The 24,595-nt window shown below is 35.8% G+C and overlaps 1 protein-coding gene across 2 annotated transcripts in view; it reads right to left on the bottom strand.

Annotated features, from left to right (window-relative positions):
- Window positions 1-503: 503 nt before the first annotated feature.
- Sgcz (sarcoglycan zeta) overlaps window positions 504-24,595 on the bottom strand; it is a 375,725-nt gene continuing 351,633 nt past the window's right edge. For both annotated transcript variants that reach the window (XM_059244783.1, XM_059244782.1), the window contains 3 exons: window positions 14,388-14,460; window positions 3,755-3,878; window positions 504-994 (listed from right to left, as the gene is read on the bottom strand). In XM_059244783.1, coding sequence (XP_059100766.1) covers window positions 803-994; window positions 3,755-3,878; window positions 14,388-14,460 — 389 coding nt within the window. In that variant the 3' untranslated portion in view covers window positions 504-802. The remainder of the gene's footprint in view (window positions 995-3,754; window positions 3,879-14,387; window positions 14,461-24,595) is intronic.

The following is a 24,595-nucleotide window of genomic DNA, read 5'->3' on the forward strand; positions in this document are numbered from 1 at the left end:
TATCCCTCCTATCTTATATTGCAATTGTTCCAATGTTTTGTTAAAAGCAAATGTGTCACATGCAATAGCCACATAAATAGAAGGCCATCCAGATCTGGCAAATGAGAGCATAATGGCGTTTTTGTTAATTTTGTAAAGGTTATATTGCTGAGCGCTTTCAAAATTATCTAATGTACAAAATTCCAGGCTTAGTAGACAAAGAGTACCAACACACTGAATTTAAAGAAACAAAAACAACTCAGGGACTTTGTCTTGTCTTGTTTCATTTAGTTAAAAACCATGTATTGAATTTAATTTTTTAGTAAAGCAAGCATTACATAATGCTTCAAAATTTTAAAATTCGGGGATAAAAGTTTACGTCCAAAAAAGATGAATGGAAAATTGTGCTTTCGGACTGCAGAATTAGTCTTCTGACGGGGGTCAGCATTTCATGTCACCATTGAATTTGGGAATTTCATCTGGTAATGTGTTCGTGCGCAGTTCGTAGCCAGGTTCTGCAAAAATCTAAAACTGTGTGCTTCACTCCGCGTAGCAAAGGCACCTAAGTTATTCTCCTTTTCGAGCAAATGTCATGATCCAGGTTTCCTGCTGGAGATGCTTCTCCCACGGATGAGTCAGTCACACTGTGTTGAGTCAGGTGAATCAGGAGAAGGTGGGCGCCAATCCCTGCTGATCCTGGACCAGTTTGCTCTGTGGTCCATCTGAAGAAGCTCTGCACTGATCACACGGGAAACCGAGCAAAACTGTGAAGCAGACGGACGGGAACAAAAGGCTATTCTGGTGTGAGGAGAAATCAGTCGCTTCAGCTCCACAAGCAAATGCTGCTACTGGACTGACAGGTGGAGCCTACTCCCGCTGGAGAAAGATAGAGTTTGCCGTTGGGGCAGACACACAGTTCATACACTATCTGTCGAGAATTTGAGGAGCTGGGTGAAGAAGAGAAGGAACCGGTTGGTAGATTTCCTAGTCGGATTGTATCTGCATTTAGAAAAATCTAGGAAGAAAGGAAAAAAAAAAACTCAATTCGTTTTCAGCATGATACCTCCCTCAGAGCTTTGCAACATGGTTTGTCATGGAGTTATGAACAGGTTACAAGTCTGTGTGCCATTTAAAACCTTTGCTGCGGTCTCCACTTTGAGAGTCAGAGTTCGGAGAGCAACTGTTCAACATGAAATGTAGTAGTGAGTAATTTGCTCATGGAGCCAACATTTATTAAAAACAATAAGAACAATAGAAAGAGAAGAAAAGAGAAGAGGAAAGAGAGAGAGAGAGAGAGAGAGAGAGAGAGAGAGAGAGAGAGAGAGAGAGAATGACTGTAGTAAAGGCTATCCATTTCATTTCTTAGTCATGTCTGAGAATTATATAGAGAAAGAAGAATACCAGTTGGGCTGATATTAACGAAGAGGGAGGGAATTAATTAAAAATATACTCCTTCACCTGTTTTTTAATCCTTGTGAAAGAATGAGTAAAGTCATTTCTAAAACACCAGAAAAGTCTCACAGTCTAAAAATCAGGTGATGTAGGAAATCATGAGAACTAAGAGATAATTCTACATATCATTATGCTTGAATTCTCTATTAAATGTTACCTGGTTTCAGCAACTAATTTTCTAATTTTTCAATTTGAGGAGTTACTTCCCTTATTTAAAGATTTCTATTACACTGATTATTTTGTAAGTGTGTGTTTGTGTGTGTTTGTGTGTGTGTGTGTCTATGTGTGTGTGTACTAGTGTACATGTCAGAGGACACCAACCAAAGTTAGTTCTTACCTTCCACCCTCTGGTCCTCGGGGTTGAACTCAGGTCATCAGACTTTGCAGCATGTGCCTTTACCTATCATGCTATCTCATTGACCTTTAACTTATTCTGAATTATAGACTCCCAAAGTTGACAGGAGGATGAGACAGTGCTCAATTTTCTCCTTTATTTACGTCGTTATTTCTTAATAATACTTCTGTTGCAGGCTTTGAGGCCATCCACATCCATTTTGTACTCTCCTTGTCTATTCATCACATTGTTAGGGTGAACTTTAAAGAAATGTAAATTGAACAATGTTTCTCTAATGCTCAAAGCTCTTTTATAGTTTCCCTCTCATTTCAAATAAAAACGGATTTCCCCCCAGGCCATATATCTTGCATGATCTGCCCTATTCCCCTAACATCATCAGCTGTAGCTCATCTTGCTCATATTGTGTATTTCCCATGACTTAAGCAAAGCACATGTTTCAGAACTGTTTTATATTTTATTCTCTCAGTGTGGGGAATTTGTTTTACATACTTATAAGTTCATATATATATATATATATATATATATATATATATAATATGCTTAAGGAATATCTTCACTCATGTAAAGGGGATATTTTCAGTAATAAGTCCATTCACATTGGCTGCTTTCATTTCTTTCATTCAGAAAGTTGGCAGAAAGTTAAGAAAACTGAGATATTGAATGAGAACACCAAATGTCTGAGCCTCTCCAGGTTGCAGCATTGATGGGCTTGCCCACCTCTTTCTCTTTTGCCAAGGCAGTTACAGTGATGTTGTTCACTTTCCAACTTCTGAAATTGGTATATCTGCTCTGTATTGCCCCATAAACAACATAATCCATCTGCTCTGAAACTCAATCCTGTCACTAGAATGGTACCCCTAAGCTTTGAAATCCACACTCCCCATATTCTCTCTAACAAGAACTCATTTATCTCATTCATACCTGTTGAAATCAGTGGTATTTGTCTCTTTGAAAATGCTAATCAAATTTTTGAATATAAAGTCTCCCTCACCAATATTCCAGCATGTATACTGTTGTGTGTTATAGCCCTGTGGATATAGTCATATTGCTATAACCCTTCATTTACAGTTATGACTCTTGTTTCCCTCAATGCCAAATTGGAAGTTCCTTGTAGCATTAATTCTAAAATGGCATTGATTGTCCACAGCACAACCTTGGATTTTCAGTACAATTCGTTTCTCTTCATTTCAACTACTATGTGTGATGCCTGAATGCAGTATCTGCTGCTATGAATTAGTTTAGACTCCATCTGAATGTAGGAACTTCTGTTTTTAATAGTGATCATTTCTCTTTTTGTGGTGTAGTTATTGTAGAACACAGAAATGAACAAACATACCAACATCGAAGTACTTTGGCAAAAACATTTCCCTTCTTTTGAATGAATTGTAATTAGATATATAAAAGTATAAAAAAATGTAGGTTAGTAGATTCTTACAATTTTCAACATGTGCATGCACTGTATAATATTTAAATCAGGTTCACTATATTTAGCTACTCAGAGAATTATTTATTTTTTTTTATGGTGAAAACCTTCCAAATTTTGTCTCCAAGCCTTCTGAAATGTCTACATCATTATTGTTATCTATAGTGGCCCATTTGGGCAACAGCAATGTATCCAAAATTCTTGTTCCTCTCTGACTCAAACCTACCATTCAAACAGATTAATCTGTTGAAGAAACATTCTGAAGATCCACAGAGAAAAGGAAAAAGGGGCCGTTTTCATTTTAGTGTTTAAAGCTAATGTTGAAGCAACAAGAATGTGGAGGCCTGTTTCAAACTGTCCTGGGAATGAATACTTTTCAGTAGAAAGTAATAGCTGCTTGATAAATCCCATAATTAAGAGGAATCAAGATTTCCCAGGTTTGCAATTTCTCATGAAGTGGCTCCTTGTGACTCGTGGAACCTGATGCATAAGAAAGACATGTAAAGCAGCAGCTTCCGCATCTGAGGGTCAGCTTGGCCACTCACCTCCCCTTCTGTAGACTGCAAGTGCAGTTCCTTCCTGCAGGCAGCCTTGAAGTCCCCTGCAGCTGCGCTCACCTGGACCCCTCGTGGAGCTTCCATTATCAAGGATCTGGTTGGTGATTCAAGCCTAAAGGAAGGCAAAATATCATTTACACACGAGAGAAAACTTATAATGAACTGGAAAAAAGGCATTAGGATTTAACTAATCTTTACACAAAGCCAGCATAAATCCACATCCTCACAATGTACTACAAGGATTACAAGCCCAGTTAAGTTTTAGGATATTTTTCATTACTTTATCATTTTTTGGCTCATTATAAAATCTTCATTTGTTCTTATCAATTATTTACTCTCATATATAATAATTTAATAACATTTTCTTATGGTAGTTCTCTTTATCACGCTCCAAAAGTAGGTCATTATGAGTTTACATGTTTAAATCTTTAATATATTATCAATATTAATGATGAAGTTTTAATAAATAAATTGGCATAATTTAGCATGCACATATTTTTCAATAAAGAGTTCCAACTTTGTATGAAAACCTTAATGAAAATCATTAATATTGCAATCCTTCAAGAGTGCACCCTCAAAATTTTGTGAACTTGAATATTTTCAAAAGGTACATTAAAAAATTTGGAAGTCAGCATAACAAAGATCACCATTTTACATGTTGAATGACCTTCATTGGTTCATTGCAATGACCCCAGACTAAATGACTCAGTTTGTGGAAGAATGAAATCATCGGACAACAGAATGCAGTTATAAAATCCCTAGCATGAAAACTGGTGGGCACCAGCTGGTCTTTGTGGGGCATGCTCTTCTGTTGCTGATGCGGCTGCTTTGCTTGTTTTCATCATAGGACATCAGGAAGAGGCTTCCCTCAGTCTCACTGTCACCAAGATCCAGAGTCACTGCTTTCCTCTGAGACAAGATCCAGAGCTGTTTTGCAGAAAGAACTCCAAGAAATGGGTCTCTGAAATGCAAGCACTCAATAGAGGAACCACACTTGCAGCCTTGAAGGTGGCATCCAAGAGGAGAATCATAATTAAGAAGTGATTTCAATAATTGTAAATCTTGGCTTTATTCCACCTTCATTAATAAAAACGACTTTGAAACTTTTACCTCTATTGATCACTTGAACATCTTCATACCATTCCTGGAGTGAGCTGAAAAGCTATAAAAATACCTGTTTTTAAGGTATACCTATATATTATTTTGAATAAAAACAGACCAGAAAATTGAAAAAAAATACTCAGAGTCTCACTACTTAGTAAAATCTACCACTAACCTTTTCCATCTAGTATCAAAAATTTAAAATCTGAATTTTGAAATTGTATTTTATAACCCTTATACAATATACAATACTGCCTTGAGTAATAACTGTGGCCAATGCCATCTTAGTGCTTTGTTGGATAACAATAACTTTATAATTGTTGTTATTAACAATAACAACATTATTGAAATCATTCATGATTGATATGATTGAATCATTTGAATAACAGTCAGATAAGAACATTTAAAAAATAAATTAATAACTTAAGACAAATTATATATTTTTTATTCATCTATTTACTTTAATCCCAGTCACAGCCTCCCCGCGTCCTCCCCTCCTGGCCCCTCCCCCTACTCGCCCTACTACCATCCTCCAATCCCCTCCCTCTTCCATCTCCATCCAGAAAAGGGCAGATCTCCCTTGAGTATCAATAAAACATGGCATATCAAATTGCAATAAGACTGACCACCTCTCCTTGTATTAAGGCTGGGTGAGACGACCCAATATGAGGGGTAGGGTTCCAAAAGCCAGTATATAACTCCAATATTCAATAAAAGGTAACTTGGTACATATATAAGTAAAGGGAAAAGCAAACTAATTTTACCCAGTAATCAACATGATTCAACTTATTTCTGAAGAGAAGAGTCAAGCTTATTTCTCATATATTTGATAGCCAATTGCTCATATAAGATTTGCAAAGGCTTCATTTATGCTGTGTTTGACATTTAGTAATATAACATTAAACACATCAAGTATTCTGAGTGTTTGAGATTTTCTAATTTGATCTTTATGAAATGATTAACCAGGAAATGCTTGTTATATTGTATTTATTTTATGCATCAGATACTCATGGTCAAACTGCACTAGAGTAATATTGATTTAAAGGCTCTGTGTCCAAAATGTGTAAAGCTCAGGTTGCTCAGCCAGAGATAATGTCTCAGTTTTATCTGCTCTGAACTGACAATTACCATTTCCTCTGTGAACTGAACAAAGCCACACCTGAGCTAAAGATTCTGTTAATCTGATTGACTTATTAGAATTTCCATGATGGTAGAAAGTAGGAATGTTATTGATGCAGAGTTCAATTATCTTGGGCTATCTTTTACTCCCTTAGTAGCTACTCACCTAACACCATTGTGACTATCATGTACATCATTTTGGAATTGCCTCGTTTTCCAGCAACACCCAAATTCCAAACAAAGAATACCATCAGAAGCATCTCAAACCTGTGACAGAAATATCCCCCCTCTGCTGCACCCATCAGACTGAGCCTTTCATGAGTGTATTTGAAAAGTGCTTCTAATTTCTTTTATTCATTAACAACAACAACACCACAACAACAACAACAAAACTATTTCCATATTAAAATATGGATTTTGGAGGAAGTCTGAGTCCATATTCTCAGGCCATAGTCACTCATATTTGGCTCGGAAATGTATTTTCTTTGAAGTGAGAATTGAGTTTTGTTTCGTTGCTGTAAAGTTTCAGTAACATGATATGTGTCAGAGTGTGATAGCATGTTGTAGGACAATACTTTGTGTTCTCTCTCTCTCTCTCTCTCTCTCTCTCTCTCTCTCTCTCTCTCTCTCTCTCTGTGTGTGTGTGTGTGTGTCTCCCCATCTTCCTCAAATCCCTCCCCCATGACCTCCTATTTGTTGCTCATATACTTGTTGACAAGAATGTCATCACATATGACAGAAACTGATCAAAATCATTTGGATTGCCTAAACTTAAAGACATTTGGAAAAACTAGAGCCATTTTGCTGTAGTGGAAATCATTTTGAACATAAGTGAAAACACCAGCTGGAGGAAGGAAATGGACAATAATTGTTTACTTCTACCTCTTAAAGAACTGCTTGCTTGATTCATAGAACAGGTAGACACAGATGGAAATTAATAGTTTAAAGAGTTCTCTGTGTTCCACTTCCTGAGGTCAATCATGAATAGTGGGATGCCGGAGGTAGATTTCTCAGAATACATGTGGGTACAAGCATCAAAGTACAAAAACCCAGCAGTAATGCATGGTGAATGAAGTGTGAGGGAATATTGGGAACCTTTTAACAGATGAGAGCTCAGATTTATGAGACATCCATTGACCAAATACCAACATAAATGCTTCAGTGCTGAGCAAGCTCTTTGGTACAGTGACTTAAGACTGGGGAAAATAAATCAGATTCTCTGAGCTTAGTTTCTGATACTCAGTGCATGAAGTTCAAACTTGCAAATTATGTTTTATGAGAATATTTTTATTTTATCTGAAATGAGTCTTTTTCTGAAAATATGTAATTGCTAAATATTTGTATTTATGAATTGCCTGGTATGTACAGCATTACCAAAATTGTAGAAATTTTATACTACTGCAAAATTCCTTAAGTACTGAGGTAATTAAGACTTTGAATTAAATAAGTCTCAGTTGTATACTTTGCTAGTATTGATGTAATAAAATGTGATAATTGTAAAAAAAATAATTCAAATGTCATTATAATAGCACATTCTGTTTTGAATAATAAGCAATACTCAGTCAAGCAATACACACAAATAATTTTAAAGGAGAATTTAGTTAAAGAGTATGTGTAATAAAACTTACTAGACTAGTTGGAGGATTTCTTACATTTTTAGTTTAATGTTGAACAAAGTAAGTGGTAGTCATCACATATTTCTTAGGCACATAAAAACTGAAGCAATCTGAAGCATTTTTGATAAGTTTTCCTGAATACTTAGTATAATTTTTTCATGGGAAAAACATCATGTAATAACATATTAATCTGATGTATGTATGGTTCCAGAATCAAAACTTTCCTAACTGTACCACTGGCATTTTTGTGAACTGGAAGGTTTCATTTTTAACAATTAGAGATGCAGATTATCTGAGTTATCTACCTTCAGCATTTATAATGACCAATAGGTGCAAGGACTGGAGTAGGACATTGTCTCTTGTATCGTGTGTTGAATGGGTAAGAAGCCACCTCTTCAGAAAACAATATACCCACAGGGTGTTGTCCCTCAGGTATACCACAAAAGGATTAAAATTTTTCATATGTTGACAATAATAAGACAAATTTTATACTTACTCAAAAGTTTTATCACACTTTTAAAAGGCATTAGAATCCTCGCAGAGTCCACAAACTACATTATTGAACAAATATATTTAGTTTGTTTCCAAGATTTGAAGTAAGAAGCACTGTAACTAGCCTTGACAACTTATCAAAATAGGTTGGACATTGTGTAATTGTGCATTTAATTCATATTAATATTTCCAAGGCACTTATTAGAAGCTGGTGCTTCTAGGAGCTATGATACAAACTTCAGGATAATAGAATGGCATCCCTTACTTTGAGCATGCTGCTGCAAAGTCTTTCATTGTGCCAGTTACTCCCAAAGAGCAACAAAGTAGCAAATCGAAGTATAAGCTACTCAAACCAAATTACTATGTGCAAAAGCCATATCAATCTAATGAATGAATTCAACACAGGAATTGGAATAAGAAACTACAAATTTTCTCTACTTCAAATATCAATTGCTGCTATATTTTCTAGTGATCAGCCATCTACTCATAGTTTAAAGCATTTTAAAAAACAGAATGTTACAGTCCTCACAATATGTAGTTAGATTTTTCTCTTCTATAATAATTACAGTAAGGTAATATGAACTAACTTCCAATACTGGAACATTGCTATATAGCTAAACTACAATTATTACACCCATACTAAAATTGGATGCTCTAATTATCCATATGGTACCTATAATATACATTATTATAACTTCAATATTACAGTGATTGCTTCATTTCCTCTGGGTTATGCTGCTAGTGCAACGATCCCTAAGTACCCAAAGCAGTCTTGACTAAGTACAGTGTTAGCGACCTGAACAATTACTGCAAAGCTGCAGTAATCAAGACAGAACTGACACTGTTCCACAACTGATACAGTGAAATAAAATGTGTTTTATAAACAAGTTGTTTGACTTACACATACATCTGAGCTGGACAGGGGCAGTGACGTTTTTCAGAGAAGAAAGCAATGTCTTTGTCACAAATAATACTGGAATAACTGGATATCTATATGACAAAATAAACTTCAGTCTCTACTATACACTACCATACAGAAGTTGAGGTCATAAGGCTTTCAATAGAAAATATCTTTGTGGTTGGAAGGATCACAGTGTCACAGGCCACAGCATATACTATTTATTACACATTTAAAACTGTGTTCGATATTGTCAGATTAAAGTGTACTTTCAAGATTACCACAAATGAAGTGAATACAAAATGGACTGGGAAATAATATCCACAACATGATATATTATAAATACCTGGTACCAGGATATGTGAAAAAAATCATCCAGTATTTACAGAATACGTGAACATGTCAGGAAAGGTACATGACTTTCAGATATGTGCATGAAAAGTGGTTCATATTGTTACCTGCTGGATAATAGCAAACAGTAGAAATGCAACACCAACCTGTTCTCTCTGCAACTACTTGAATCAGTAAGCTTGCTAACACCAAATATTGGTGAGACTGGACAGCAACTGATAGTATTTATTTTGGTGGAAAGACTTTAAGCATTTCTGGAAATTCTTAGGCAGTTTGACATAAAGCCTAACAAGCAGAAACATCTTACACAAAGGTGAATGTGTGTATGTCTACATGTTTGTGTGTGTATATAACATTATAATATTAAATAATAGTGTGAATATGCACATATAATATTGCATATATATCATACCTTTATTAATACTTTGCTTACTTAAGAGTATTTTTTGCTATATAAGGCCCTAATATGCAGAAATACTGTCTTAAAAGTAAAACAAATGAAGGCTACAAGTGTGCATTTGAAGTTTCCATGAAACCTAGTACAGAGCTCAGAACATATTAAATACTCATAAAAATCTGTTGAATAAACTGTACAAACTCACATTTCCAAAAACAGATATCTATTCTCTATTGCATCTTATAAAGAATTATTCTTGATAACATCATCATGACTGTGTACTGCTTTATTTACTCAGCCAAAGCCATTTCACTTGCCTGATGAGCATCACATCAGCTAAAAGTACTTCCTGTTGAAAATTGTCAGCAACATCAATATGTCAAGATCTCAGGCATTCTGTTTTAGATTTGAGTACACAGATGAATAATTAAATAGCCCAATTATCACTGTACTGTTTCTGCTTCAGTTTTGAAATTTAAATTAGCAACCCTCATCTTGGGAGTAGTCAGACTATTTTAGCTTTAGATGATAAGTCAAGCCTATTCAATGTTAAAGTAATGGATGATCAGAACAGAAAAAAAATCAGAAACATCATATACCAACTATAATTTATTTCACACATATACTTGCAAATTTTGAGACTTCTGTAGGACATTTAAAGTCACACATAGTGCAATTCCCATAGTAGTAGACTTTTCATAATAAGATGATATAACATACACATAATGACTAAAATTATAGAACCAAAAAGATTATTTTAGGACTCACAAACCAACACAAAGAATTAGTCTCTTCTAATACATGCAGTTTTTATTTAGGTATATCCTAATTTTGCACATACATTTGAATACCAAAGTTAAATTAATTTCAACATTTAAATGGAAAGAAAACAGATATCTTTATAGAATACTGGGAATATTTGTTGACTTGCATATATCATGCATTGCTAAAATCAGATTGAACACAGCTATCTCACAAAGCCTTCACTGCCCCTGCCTGATGGAAACACTATGAGTCATTTCCTCTAGCTTTCACATTATCTATGATCCATTTGCTTTGAAAAGGGACACTTGAGCATCTCAACTATAACTATGCATCCTTGACCAACATCTTCTCAATCCATCCTTCCCCCTCATATTCAGCATTTGAAACCATTCTGTTTCAAACTTCCAGAGGCTGGCTGTGTTTATATGCCACATGAGTAATAACATGGACTGCTGTATATAAAAGCTACATTAGACCAGTTACAACAATTGGAATTGATGTCATCCATATGCATCCCTAGGAGATTTGATTTCTTAGGTCACATTTATTTAGTCACTGTCTCATTATTTAGAGGCATTTTGTTACAATCATTCAAACTGACAACTACCTTTCACACTACAACACGAGATACATTGTTTTCTGTTACAATATTCAGAATATCTAGAGAGCATGTAGGTTCTGTATACCAGGAATGTACTCTCTAATGTGGAGAAGGGTCACAGTTATCCCAAACATTCTAAATTCCTAAGGGCCATGAACGTGAGTGAGTGAGTGAGTGAGTGAGTGAGTGAGTGAGTGAGTGTGTGTGTGTGTGTGTGTCTATGTATGTGCCAATATGTGTGTTATGTCTTTGTAGCATATGTAGTATGTATGTGCACATATATGTGGAAGCCAGAGAAGAGCATTGAATGTTCTTCTTTGTCATCTATTATTTTATTTCTTGAGACAGACCCTCAAGACTAAAAGTACATTAAAAAGTGTGGTTTATGCACTGCCTTTAACATTTCTCAATCCCTCCAGTTTTTGCATAGAATATGTAGTTTGTGAATTAATAGTTTGATGAAAATTAAAAATTAAGGATCACATAAAAAAACACCTTCTGGTAATAATCAATAGATTATTGAACCTGTGTTTCTCCATTAGTCAGAACAGAAGTCACAGAAAATAGGACAAGACTATGAAATTCTGAATATGTTATTATAAAAATGCTTGTTCTTTTGTACTAAAATTTTCAACTCATTTTGCATATGTGTGACAAGATACTCTGCAGGCTATGGAAAGAGAAACCTGGACACCACAACCCTCCATCTTCAATGTGTCCTGTGTGCAAGATATGCTGGAGCAATGGAGGAGCAGAACTTGTGGGAGGGACCAATTAATGTTTGGTTTAACTTGAGGCCCATGCCACTAGAGGGAGCTCATGTTCTACACTGCCTAGATGACAAGGAATCAGAGTCTGGATGGGCAAGCTACTTAGGGTAGAACCAAACACAGCTGGCAAAACCAAAGCAAACAACGAGAGAGAGAGAGAGAGAGAGAGAGAGAGAGAGAGAGAGAGAGAGAGGGAGGGGAGAGGAGAGGGAGGGAGGGAGGGAGTAGGGTGGGAGGGAGAGAGGGAGAGAGGGAGGGTTGTAAGAAAACAATGAAATGATTCCAAATGGTATTCTGGTATATTCATAGATTGGTGCCTTGCCCAGGATTCATCAGAGAGGCTCTCTCCCACACTAGATGGGAGCGGGTGCAGAGGCCAATAGTCAGACATTGGTAGAGAGAGGGTCTAAATTGGAGGCCTTTTTCAGATACCTCCCCTCGAGCTCAAGGAATCCCATGGAAGAAGGGGAGGAAAGACTGTAGGAGTCAGAGGATGTGGAGGACACCAGGAGAACATGGCCACTGAATGAACTAAGCAGGGCTCCCAGAGACTGATGTGGCAAGCAAGAGGCCTGCAGGGGTCTGCACCAGATCCTTTGCATGTTAAGCTATGGCTGTTAGCAGCTTGGTGTTTCTGTGGGACTCCTCAGAGTGGGAGCAGGTGTATCTCTGACTCTTTTGCCTGCTCTTGTATCTGTTATCCTCCTGCTGAGTTGCCTTGTCTAGGCTCAATCTTTCTTATTATATCTTTTTTTTTTTTTTTTTTTTTTCTATTTGGATGTCATCTCTTAGAGGCCTGATCTTTCCTGAAGAAGAAATAGGATTGGGAGTTGATCTGGGTAAGAGGGGAGGTTGGGAGTGGAGGGAATGTGACAGGAATGTATTATATGAGAGAAGAATATATTTTAAATTTAAAAAGTCACCTCTATTTTCATTTGACCATGTTTCTGCTTATTCAATGACAGAAGCTGACCAATGACTTTCATAAAATAAAATGCGTGTGTGTGTGTGTGTGTGTGTGTGTGTGTGTGTGTGTGTGTGTGTGAATGAATGTGAGTTTGGTTTTTGTTTCTGTAGCATATGGACTGTTCATATGCAAGTTTGTATCTGTGTGCTCACACATACACATTTGTACACACATGTGTAGAAGCCAGAGTAGAACACTAAATGTTTTGCTTTATCACTTACTGTTTTATTCCTCTAAGTCAGACCCTCTTTCTGAATCTATAAAGAGGCTGAGGGCCATTAAGTCATGGATCTTTCTATTTCCCCACCCTACCATCTCTCCCATAGTACTGGGGATACAGTCATATTAGCTAAGTCATGAATAGCTCCTACACACATGTTATTTTTTGCTTTCCCATCATTTTGTGAGTATGTCAAGAACTCTCACTCCCTTGGCCATCTCTCTAAACTAGAAATCAAATGTTTTTATTAAGAATCTTATTGAGTATTTTTTCAAGAGATTCTATCTCTGATACAGTTATCTCATAATAGTGATTTTAAGATTAGATTTTTGCCTTTTACAAACCCATTGCAGCAGATACGCTTTGGAGTGTAATTTTCTGAACAGAAATCAAGTAATCCATCCTATTCCATAAAATGTTAATATATTTGCTGAATTAAGAACATCTGTGCAAGCCAGGTGGTGGTGGCAGCGGCGCACGCCTTTAATCCCTGCACTTGGGAGGCAGAGGCAGGTGGATCTCCGTGAGTTCGAAGCCAGCCTGGTCTATAGAGCAAGTCCCAGGACAAGCTCCAAAGCTACACAGAGAAACCTTGTCTCAAAAAAACAAAAACAAAAACAAAAACAAAAGAGAGTGTGCAGTAGTTATAGATATTCTTTCATGTTTTAATACAAGTTTCCATGACTGTTTTGGAGAGATCCCTTACAATGTTGTGGGTAGGGATAGCTTTTGCATGGCATCAAGGCTTAGATAGATTGCAGTACTATTAGTATTATACTGAGGTACCACGGCATTATACTGAGGTACAAGAGCATTATACTGAGGTACCACGGCATTATACTGAGGTACCACGGCATTATACTGATGTACCACTGCAGGACAAAGTGCTATTAAATACTGCTTTCAGTGTCTCTTTTGCTCTGTGTTCTACCTACTTCACATGCCTTGATTCTTTGATTTTCTCTTCCAATCCTTCTTCCTTTATTTCCTTTATGCCTGTTTATCTATATCCTGTATCTCATCTATGTCTGATTTCCCAGAATGCCTAATGTAATGAGTATTCTTCTATACTTCCTCAATAGCTGTCTCTTTTCATTTGCTAAACTCGTTCTCATTATTTTTGTGTTCATGTCATGTATGTTTGGGAAAATAGAGAAGTTAGAATAACTCACTATCTTCCCTTCAAATATCTGACTACTATGAAGTTATGAAATGTTGATTTCTGTTTTGTACAGATTCATAACACAAGCACCCTTTTACTTATCCACGTGTCTAAGGTGGTAAATAATGAGGGGAACTATGACATGGTCCAAGCATGACTTACCTGAGGTCTTGGGATGGCTCTGCTCTGATATGAGGTGTTTCCACAGAGTGCCCAAATACTGCTCCTTCAGTTCCTGAAGACAGCATGAACACAGCAGTCAGGATAAGCAAGTCTGTATACACAGTGGCTCTCATCTGAGTCTATGCATCAATATTCTTCCCTGAACTGAAAACAGGTGCAGGTCAATTGAAAATTTAGCATTGGAAAAGGAGTACAAGACAGAGGGAAACAGGCCAAAGAAGGTGGATATGAATACTTCATGTTAACTGCTTTTATGATTAAATTATTACTACTGTAGATAGAGACAAGTCACCTTCTGTTCCAATCAACAAACAAAGACCCATCTCTCTCATTGCTTTATTTCAGAGCTAAGTGGATTTGAGAAATAGGATAGGCTGAAATACTTAGGTCAGATTTCCCATATCTCAAGAGCACGAAGAAACTGCCGATGGTGGGCTCAGGTCAGCACAGTGCTAGACATTTACAGACAGGTTTCAAATAGCACTTAGCCACTGTCTACCAGAGAGCTTTGCAGAGACCACAGAATCCATGATACTTTGACTTCTGTGGAGTTAAGGCTCTATCTAAAACTGAGAGCCACTTTAATTCATTTCATTATAGTTGAGTTCATCTAGGGTCATTGTTGTCTGAGGAGGTCAGGGACTCCAGTGTCTTGTTCAGATAGTAGAGTGAAACCTGACCTGAACATACTTACTGACTGATTTTCCAGACTACTAGAGCTTTTCTACAATTTGAGTGAGAAAAAGAGAGTGTTTTTCTTTCTAAAAATGAAGGGAAGTCTTTCTCTTTTAAAGTTATAATGACAAAATTGCTTTGCAGTAAAATTCAAGCAAATGTTGTAAATCCTTTTTTTCAGATTACACCTTATTTTCTTTTGATCTAGTTTTCTTCATATATTTTTATGTAAGAATGTCATGCTTGTTTCATAAATGTCATGAAGCCTATATTAATAATACAGTGCAATTCAAAACTTTTCACTAAAATCTGAACAAATATGGCTGTACCATCCTGTGGAGGGGAATATAAAACATGTCAGTTCTTCAGGCAGGACCGGTATTGTCAGGAGTAAATATTGCTAAGGCTTAAAATATCTTAAAATAACTAATGACACAGGGAAATGGATTAGGTCTACTTAATGATCTTTTAAAATAAATATTAATGCGCACCTGGATGTGGAGCGATGGAGGAAGACTACTAGTTCCAGAGGCAAAACTATTATGTTTTGCCTTTGTAACTCCTGGATTACAGATTTTACTTCCCGGACTAACAGCTATTGGCATCTGCCTGTCTCTGAGCCTTAATAGATATTTCTCCATGTAACAAAAACTCTGTAGAGCATACAATGCTTGTTCGTTTGTTTTTTATAATTTTATTAATGTAGAGTACTCATTTCTTTAAAGGATTCATTCTTATGATACTTTGATTCTGTAAATAGAAAATTCCTTATTATGGGTATGAAAGGTAACATAATTGTTTCAGCTAAGGTAGATTAATAATTATGTGATTTGGCTGGGGGGGTTGGCATTTGAAAGAATATCCCCAAATGAAGATTTACATATATCAAGGAGAGATATTTACATATATCATTGACTGACATTTTAATACAGACTGTAACATCCTGATAGGATAGTTATCCTTGCGCAAAGTTCAAATACTAATCTTTAGTGCTGTGTGATTATGAAAATTTCCTAGGCAAGGTGACAGAAATATGATTAGAGAACAGTGACAATATTTATTTTCAAACACTGGTTCATACGACTAGTAACAATACAGGATCTGTATGGCTGAATGCAAGAGCAGAAATCAACCAAAACTTCAGTTTGTCAGTAAGGATTAAATCTAAATGAACACAATTAGAGATAGTGGAGGGGCCATAAGAACAAACACCAAGGAAATCCAGAGAATCATAATAGCGTACTTTAAAAGCCTGCATTCCACCAAATTGAAAAATCTAAAAGAAATGGCTAATTTTCTCGATAAATACCATCCACCAAAGTTAATCAAGATTGGATAAACAACTTAAACAGACCTAAAGCCTATAGTGAAGTAGAAGTAGTATTTAAAAGTCTACCAACCAAAAAATTAAATAAATAAAACCTAGGTATATGTGGTTTTAGTGTTGAATTCCCCTGGGCCTTCTGAGAAGGGTTAACCAAATGCTCCTCAAGGTATTTCACATAATAGGCAGAAGGGACATTTCTCAATTTGTTTCATGAGGATAGTTACCCTGACACTCAAAACATTCAAAGACCTGACAAACAGAATGGATTATACATCAATTTCCATTATGAAACTGGGTGTAATAAAATCTCAATAAAATACTTGCAAACTGAATCCAAGAACACATCAAAAAAATCATCCACCCTGATCTAGTAGGCTCCATCCCAGATATGCAGAGATGTTTCAACATAGGAAAATCTGTCAATGTAATCCACCATATAAACAAACTGAAAGACAAAAAACACATGATTATATCATTAGATGCACAAAAGGCCTTTGCCAGAATCCATCACCCCTTCTTGATAAAGCTGGTGAAATCAGGAATATAATGGACAGAACTTAACACAACAAAGGCAGTTTAGAGCAAGACCATAGCCAATATCAACTCAAATGAAAAAAACAAAAACAAAAACAAAAACCACTCAAGCAATTCCACAAAAATCAGGAGTAAGGCAAGCTTGTACCCTTTATCCATATCTATTAAATACAATATTTGAAGTCCTAGCTAGAGCAATTCTAAACTGAAGGTAATCAAGGTGATATAAATTGGAAAGGAGGAAGTCAAAATACATAAGTGACCCTAAAAATTCTACCAGGAAACTCTTACAGCTGATAACCACTTTCTGCAAAGTAGCAGGATACAAAGTTAACTCACAAAAATTCGTAGCCCTAACATATACAAAAGGACAAATGGACTGAGAAAGGAATCAGGGTAAAATCACCTTTTACAACAGCCTCAAATAATATAAAATAAAATAAATTGAAATATCTCTATCCAAGCAAGAGAAGAACTTGTATGATTAAAAAGTTTAAGACATAAAGAAAGAAATTGAAGAAGATATAAGAAGATGGAAAGATCTCCCATGTCCATGGATTGGTATTATTAATATAGAAGAAATGGCTATCCTACCAAAAGCAATCTACAGATTCAATATAATTCCCATCAAAATTCCAACACAAATCTTGAAGGGACAATTTTCAGCTTCACACAGAAAGACAAAAAAAAATAGTTAAAACAATCCTGAATAAAAAGAACAAAAACAAAAACAAAACAAAACAAAACTGCTAGAGGTATCACCATCCCCAACCTTAGGTTGTACAAAGAGGTACAGAAAGAAAACCAAAATATTGACACAAAAACAGATATGTTGATCAATGGAATTGAACTGAAGATCCAGACATTGGCAATAAGTAATAATCACTAAAATGATCTTTATAGGTATTAGATCAAAACTGTTTATGCTAGATGTTCACTGTAACTTTGGGGAATCTAATGCCAAATATTAATTTTCTTTTAATTAGGAATTCTCTCAAGTGCCAGACTGCTATATTTGTCATGTTAGATAGGCAACTGAGTCAGTTCTGAATTTCAAATAAATAAGAAATCATTTTAATCTAATTTTCATTGCTTTTAGAAGCTATACACTAAATCTATTTGAATATACGAATAAATTTAAACTGCATTCAAATGAGTTGAAAATTAAATAAAGCACTATAAATTTATCTAGAAATGTTATGTATAATAATTGGTCATTATTTATTGGGACACAGTAAAATTTTCTTTTGCCTCACTTCAGCATATGTCATGAACTCACATGACAAACTATAGAAAAATATGTATTATGCTGATTCATATGCAGAAAAATGTATAAGATATCAGTTAGGATGTCATCCTTTATACATCTCTAAAAAACATATTTAATGAAACAGAAATGCCATTAAAGTTAAATTTATCTCTTTTTCCTCCTCCTCTTTCTCTTCCTCATCCTCTTCCTACTCCTTCTGAGACAGGGTTTCAATATTTAGCTCTGGCTGTCGTGGAAGTCACTAAATAGAACATGCTGGTACAGGACTGGGCTTCAACATGTTCTTACCCCTAAGGCTTGGAATTAGAAGTGAGCACTTCCACACCTGATTTCAATCGACCTTTTGACAGAATAATCTTTATTCTCTACACCCTGAATGTGTTTTCCAAATCATTAGTCACTAGGTACTCATTATCTACTCATTGGCTTATATGTTTTTATGGAGCCATTTTCTGTCTAAGTCCAAGCAGAAGAGTTCTACAGTGAGGATCGCAGTAACAGTGGACAGGAGACGTGTGGCTAAGTGGAAGAGAACAGTTGGGTCACCTCAGTTCTCTCTTTGGAACTTAATCAACATAGGAAATGTCTCGATTATATTTGCATTTGTTCTTATATTTGTCAAGAGGAATTTCTAATTTTTGGTTTTTCCGTTAAAATGACAATGACCATGAATATATTTCACTTCTTTTTTGAATGGAGGCAAAGAAGAAAGTGACTTTTGCATACAATTATGCTTCTCCTTAAGGACTCCAGAATCTTAAGACAAAGGAAGGAAGGAGAACAGGAGTTTGTAGTGCTCTAACCCTCTTTGCATAACCAATCACAACAGTAGTTAAAGACTGACTCTCATTCACATTAGGTTCCGGACAACACGAATTTTCAGACACCTTCAATGTCTAACAATTATAGTAGGCTTTTGTTTGTAAACACATCAAAACGTGAATACCGTAATTCACCTCATTACTCTTTCCTCTCAAGTGGGATGAATTTGCTCCTACAAATGGAGGGAAAATACATTATGTTGGGCACAGGATGGAATAATCATATTAAAAATACTTTAGCTATGTTATTTTTACTCTATTTAATTGCGCTTCTCTAATTTAAAAGGCATTCTCTCTTAAGGAAAGAGACAGTGGGGGCAGGAGGTAAGAGAAGACTAGCAGGGTAGATAGAATATGAAATGGGGACCTGTAATGTGGGGTTCCAACTGGGGAAGAGCAAGGAAGGTAAACACAGGAGAAAGAGGGAGGAGGGACAAGTAACACAAAGGTTGTTTGATAAAACCTCAATGGATCATACTATTTTATATTTACCTAAAATTATGCTTCATACATACATACATACACACACACACACACACACACACACACACACACACACACACACACATATTCTGTCAGTATCCTCATATAATAAGAAATCTGGAACTCTAATAACTTAAAGATATTCTATCAAATCCATACAAAATAACATAAGAAAAGACATTTAAAGGCTTCTGTTTATTCATAGAACAAGTAACAGTCATAAAAATGTTATCATGCTGAAAACAAGAGGTAATTCTTCAGAAAATATCACATGAATATAAATTTGTCTTAACATTAGAAAAACAATCAATAAAATTAATATTAGCAATGTTTTGATGAAGAATATTACATTATAATACCTAAAAATATAAACAAATCAATTCAAACTTTAATATTTGTTATATTTTAGATAACAAGCTCCAAAATCTTATAAAAGGAAATCGTGGTTTCTAGGATGGCATTATTAGAGGGCTGTACATCTTTTAGTTGGTGGAGACAAAAACAATGTTCTAGGTCATGTGATGTGTCCAAAGGGATTGTGGATCTGTGGCCACTTCCTCTTCCTGGTGCAAGAACTGAGCAGTGTGTTTACCTTCTGTTCTCTATCCTTAAAATCTAGTATTCCTCACAAAATAGTCCAAAGCAATGGGTGTACATACCATTGAGCTGGCACTTCTAAAATTATGAGTCAATATAAACCATTCATCTCTAGTTATAAACAATGTCAGTTTCTCATTATAGTGAAATGACCTTAATTATTTTTCTTCATCAATGTCAATGATAATTAGCATCATTCAGGTAAATAGCAATGAGAATATACTTCCTCTACCCAAAGGAATCATTAACAGTAAAATGTCCAATGTACTCTAACTTATTGGTGATATGTTAAAACATTTTATTTAAAGGTAGTCATATTTCAACTAACCACATTGAATAAAATATGATGTGACCTTGTCTTTTGGTTCGAATGACCACTTCAGCTCAACTTTGTGCAGAGCTGTCTTCTTATTAACCACATTGTAGTTAGGAAAGTGAAAATATATCAAAAGCATACTGATTTGGACTTCTACAACAAAAATTTAAAAAGAACCTACATTGGTAATATGAAATAAATGAAGAGTTGAAAATAGATGTTATTCTAAAAATCATTTGTAATTAACTCTTATGCTTTTTTTAAAAATCAGTTAATATTTGCCATTTCGATAAATTCCACAAGCACTTTAGATGGGTCACTTTGAAAACACACTATGCAAGACAAACATTGAGAACCTCTCTTCTCATGTTCTCCAAGGCTGTAAAATCACACATGACCTTGTCATCGATACTCCACACAGGAGACACGCTCAGGAAAGATTGACCAGCATAGACTCCAGTTCTGTGTGTATGTACTGTTTGGTTTGGTTTGGAATTTTTCTCTTATTGTTTATTTCATTTTTGTTTTTTGTGTTTTGTTGTTTCTTGACACACACATACAGAAGAGAAAGAGTGAGAGACAGAGAGAGAGAGAAAGACAGAGAGATAGAACCTGAGGTAGGGTGGATATGGAGGTTGGGAGGATTTGGGAGGAGAAGAGTATAAAAAATATATTATATAAAAATTTTAATAAAAACATAAAGAAAAAGAAAATAAGATACAAATGCCAGAAAACATGTGAGAAGGAATCTAGAAGCTGGAAAAGGGAAGGTGTATTTCTTTCAGAAATCTAACACCATCCAGCCAACACTTGAAGATAGTGAAAAATGCTTCAAGCTTCTAATGTCTAGAATTAGAAATAATAAAAAAAGAAAAATTAGCAACATGGAACTAAGATAATTAATTAGTAATTGAAAAATGTACAAGTAATTCACTCCAATACATGTTTTTCTTTTTTCTTTTTCATTCTTCCTTTATGCCTCCCTTCCAACTTTTACAGGAAATGAAACACTGCATTGGTTATCAGGGACAAAATCGTGATCCTGGAGAGCTTTTCCAGCTTACACAAAGTGCACCCATGCAGATGTGTTCAGATGAAGTTGGGATGAAAATTTATTTTCACAGGCCATAGTGAGTTCCATTCCAGGACAGTGTTCAGCATGATGATGGGGATTCAGCTGACCCAAAGCTAAAATGAAGCCTTTCTCATATGCAACAGGCATTAGTAACCGAAAACTAAATTCATCCATTCTGTCCTCATCCATTAGGCATTGCCAAGATTTCAATTTCCACAGCCACTTCAAGACACAAAGGTTATTTATGCTCAGGGCTATCTGTTATTTAGTTGAAGAGTCCAACACAAAGTATGCTCAGTTATCTTCACCTCTAACTTTACCAGACAAATATGGCCAGCCAATTAATCAGATCTTAAAGGTCTCAATCCTGCTGCAGAAACGCTTATTCAAGGTCAGGATGTGTTGTATAAACAGATGAATACTGACAGATAAAACGATTTAGACATGAGAGTGGGTGATAAGCAAGGAGACACAGATCTAGTTCCCTCTGTCTGCCACTGAGCACAGTATTCATTTCCTGAAAGTAGCTTAACTAGAGACAGGGTGAGACTAGTAATGCTAATAAAACACCCTCATTATAGAGGAATTAATAAATTTCTGCAAATGCCTATTATCATCAGTGGCCAAACTTATGCTTGTGTTATGAGTGAGATCACATGACATTAATTTGGCTAATTTAATTATGATAAAGTTCTATTTTTTTTAAAAAAATACTGTACAATGTATTTTTAAAAATTTTCCTTATTGTCATGTTTTTCACTTCAGCACCTTGAAATATCTAACAATTTTATTACATTGAATTCAATATAATGCATATAAAATGGTCTAAATTATTGTATATAGTTACATGAAGTTTAGAGAAAGAAAAAGAGAAACTAAAATGATAAAGACGTGTAAGATATCTTCACAGGAAATGCTTTAAGAACAAAAGTCATTTCACTAACACATAACATTATGATGCTTATTTATTCACTTTAATATCTGTAATAACCTCCAATATATGCTGATCTATCACTATGTGCCAAGCATCCTGTTTACATGGACCAGCTCACATTACTTCAGAGTAATACTCATCAAGGTGTTATCATTTATTATCCTCACATCCTGTGGATGAGGAACTGATGACTGAGACACTGATTACCTTCATTGGTACAGGGTTGCTGTATCATTAAGCGTTGCATCTCCAGTATCAAAGCATCTGGGAATCAAGCCATTCGAAGCCTTCAGCACTGTCTACCCGGATCCTGCCACAGCCCCCTGTGGTGACCGCAATGCAAGACCCCCAAGCAAGACCACCACAGAGCCAATATCCGATGCAAAACACAAAGGGGTTTATTGGTAACAAGCAAGCTCAGGCTTGGTCCACGTCCAACATCCAACATAGCTGGTGGAGGAGGACGGCCCGAGCACTCCCTTGAAGGGGTTTGTATAGGAAAGGTTCACATGCAGTTTGGGATTGGACGAGGGGCCTAGGGGTGAGGTAGTTCTTTGAAGTTACTGGCTGAACTTTAAGCATGAGGTTACTGATGGCTAACAGGATTCAGGGTATCTATAGAGACATAAATTTTTACTCCCTATGTCCTGCTTTTGTTGAACCCAGGATATATACATTCAGATTTATTGTTCTGGCCCTACTCTCCCCTGAGTTCAACTTCTGGTCAGTTGAGCCCATTACTCCCCATATCTTGTTTTGCCAAGTCCAGGATATATAGATTTATTGTTTCAGCCTTATCTTCCCATAAGTTCAACTTCTGGTCAGTTCTAAAACTGCTGGTCAGCAAATACCTTTGTGGGGGGCGGCATCTCTCAAGACGGCTACTGAATTTTCCCTTTCACCCCCCTGTAGCAGGAATCTTAAAAGTTCTTATTAATAAAATCAAACCTGAGGCCAGGTATTGGGGTGAATGCTGGAAGATCAGAGAAGCAGAACAAGCCATAGTTACCTCACCTCGCCAGTTTCTCAGCTGATCCTGTTTCCTCAGAATGAAAGCTTCTCAGTCCTCATCCAGAATGAATCTCAGCTGAACTGTGCTGCCCAAAGCCTAAAAGCTTAACCAGCCAAATGCTTCTGGTTTCTGGTCTTCACGCCTTATACATCTTTCTGTTTTTGCCATCACTACCTGGGATTAAAGGCTCACTTCTTGGGATTAAAGGCGTGTGTCACCATGCCTGGCTGTTTCCAATGTGGTCTGGAACTCACAGAGATCCAGAGGGATTTCTACCTCTGGAATGCTAGGATTAAAGGTGTGAGTGCCACCATTTTCTAGCCTTTGTATCTAGTGGCTGTTCTGTCTCTGACCCCAGATAAGTTTATTAGGGTGCACAATATTTTGGGGAACACAATACCACCACAGCCCCCTTTTCCTGATTTACTCCTCACAGTAGACATAGTTATCAGGGCACTAAGAATGACTGTTTCAGCCATGTGTTATCATTAACACAGCCTGATTTTTAAGTAACTCTGATATTTAGCTCTTAATGAGCCAGAATTAAATATTTTTAAGTCTTTAAAAATATATAGTGTTTTCCAGTATTGTAAGAAAACTGATAGATGGATTTTCAAATTGCATGTAAACCCTGTCACCACTAGTATGTATTAACACTTAATTAGTGTGTTGGACTTAGATCTACATTTTGTGCCCTTTTCTATGAAAAGTTATTGCTAAACACTTGTGGCTAATAATATTTGTTATTTCCGAATTATTAACTTTTATCATAGTGTTCGATTAACAAAACTATTAATATCAGTTTCCAATAAAAATTAGTGCTTCATGGTAGCTGGACATTTAATTTCCTCTTTACTATAAATATCTGTTGATTTCTTAAGTGCTATAAAACTAATAACTGCTTAACACTGAAATTTTAACCAACACATATAAACATAAAGATATACATCTTATGAAAAAATTGTTGATATTTTGATACAAGTAAACATTATTATCTAGTTTTTAAATAAGGGGAAACCTATCTTTTCAGACATTATTTCCTTATGGTGGCAATCCTTCCTTGAAGCTTTATTTTTTTTAAGTATGTAGTGTATAAAGTCTTGTGGGCTGCAAGAATATATTATAGAGATTCAGGTGTGTATT

This window comes from Peromyscus eremicus, chromosome 17 (assembly GCF_949786415.1).
Source record: "Peromyscus eremicus chromosome 17, PerEre_H2_v1, whole genome shotgun sequence".
Lineage (NCBI taxonomy): Eukaryota > Metazoa > Chordata > Mammalia > Rodentia > Cricetidae > Peromyscus > Peromyscus eremicus.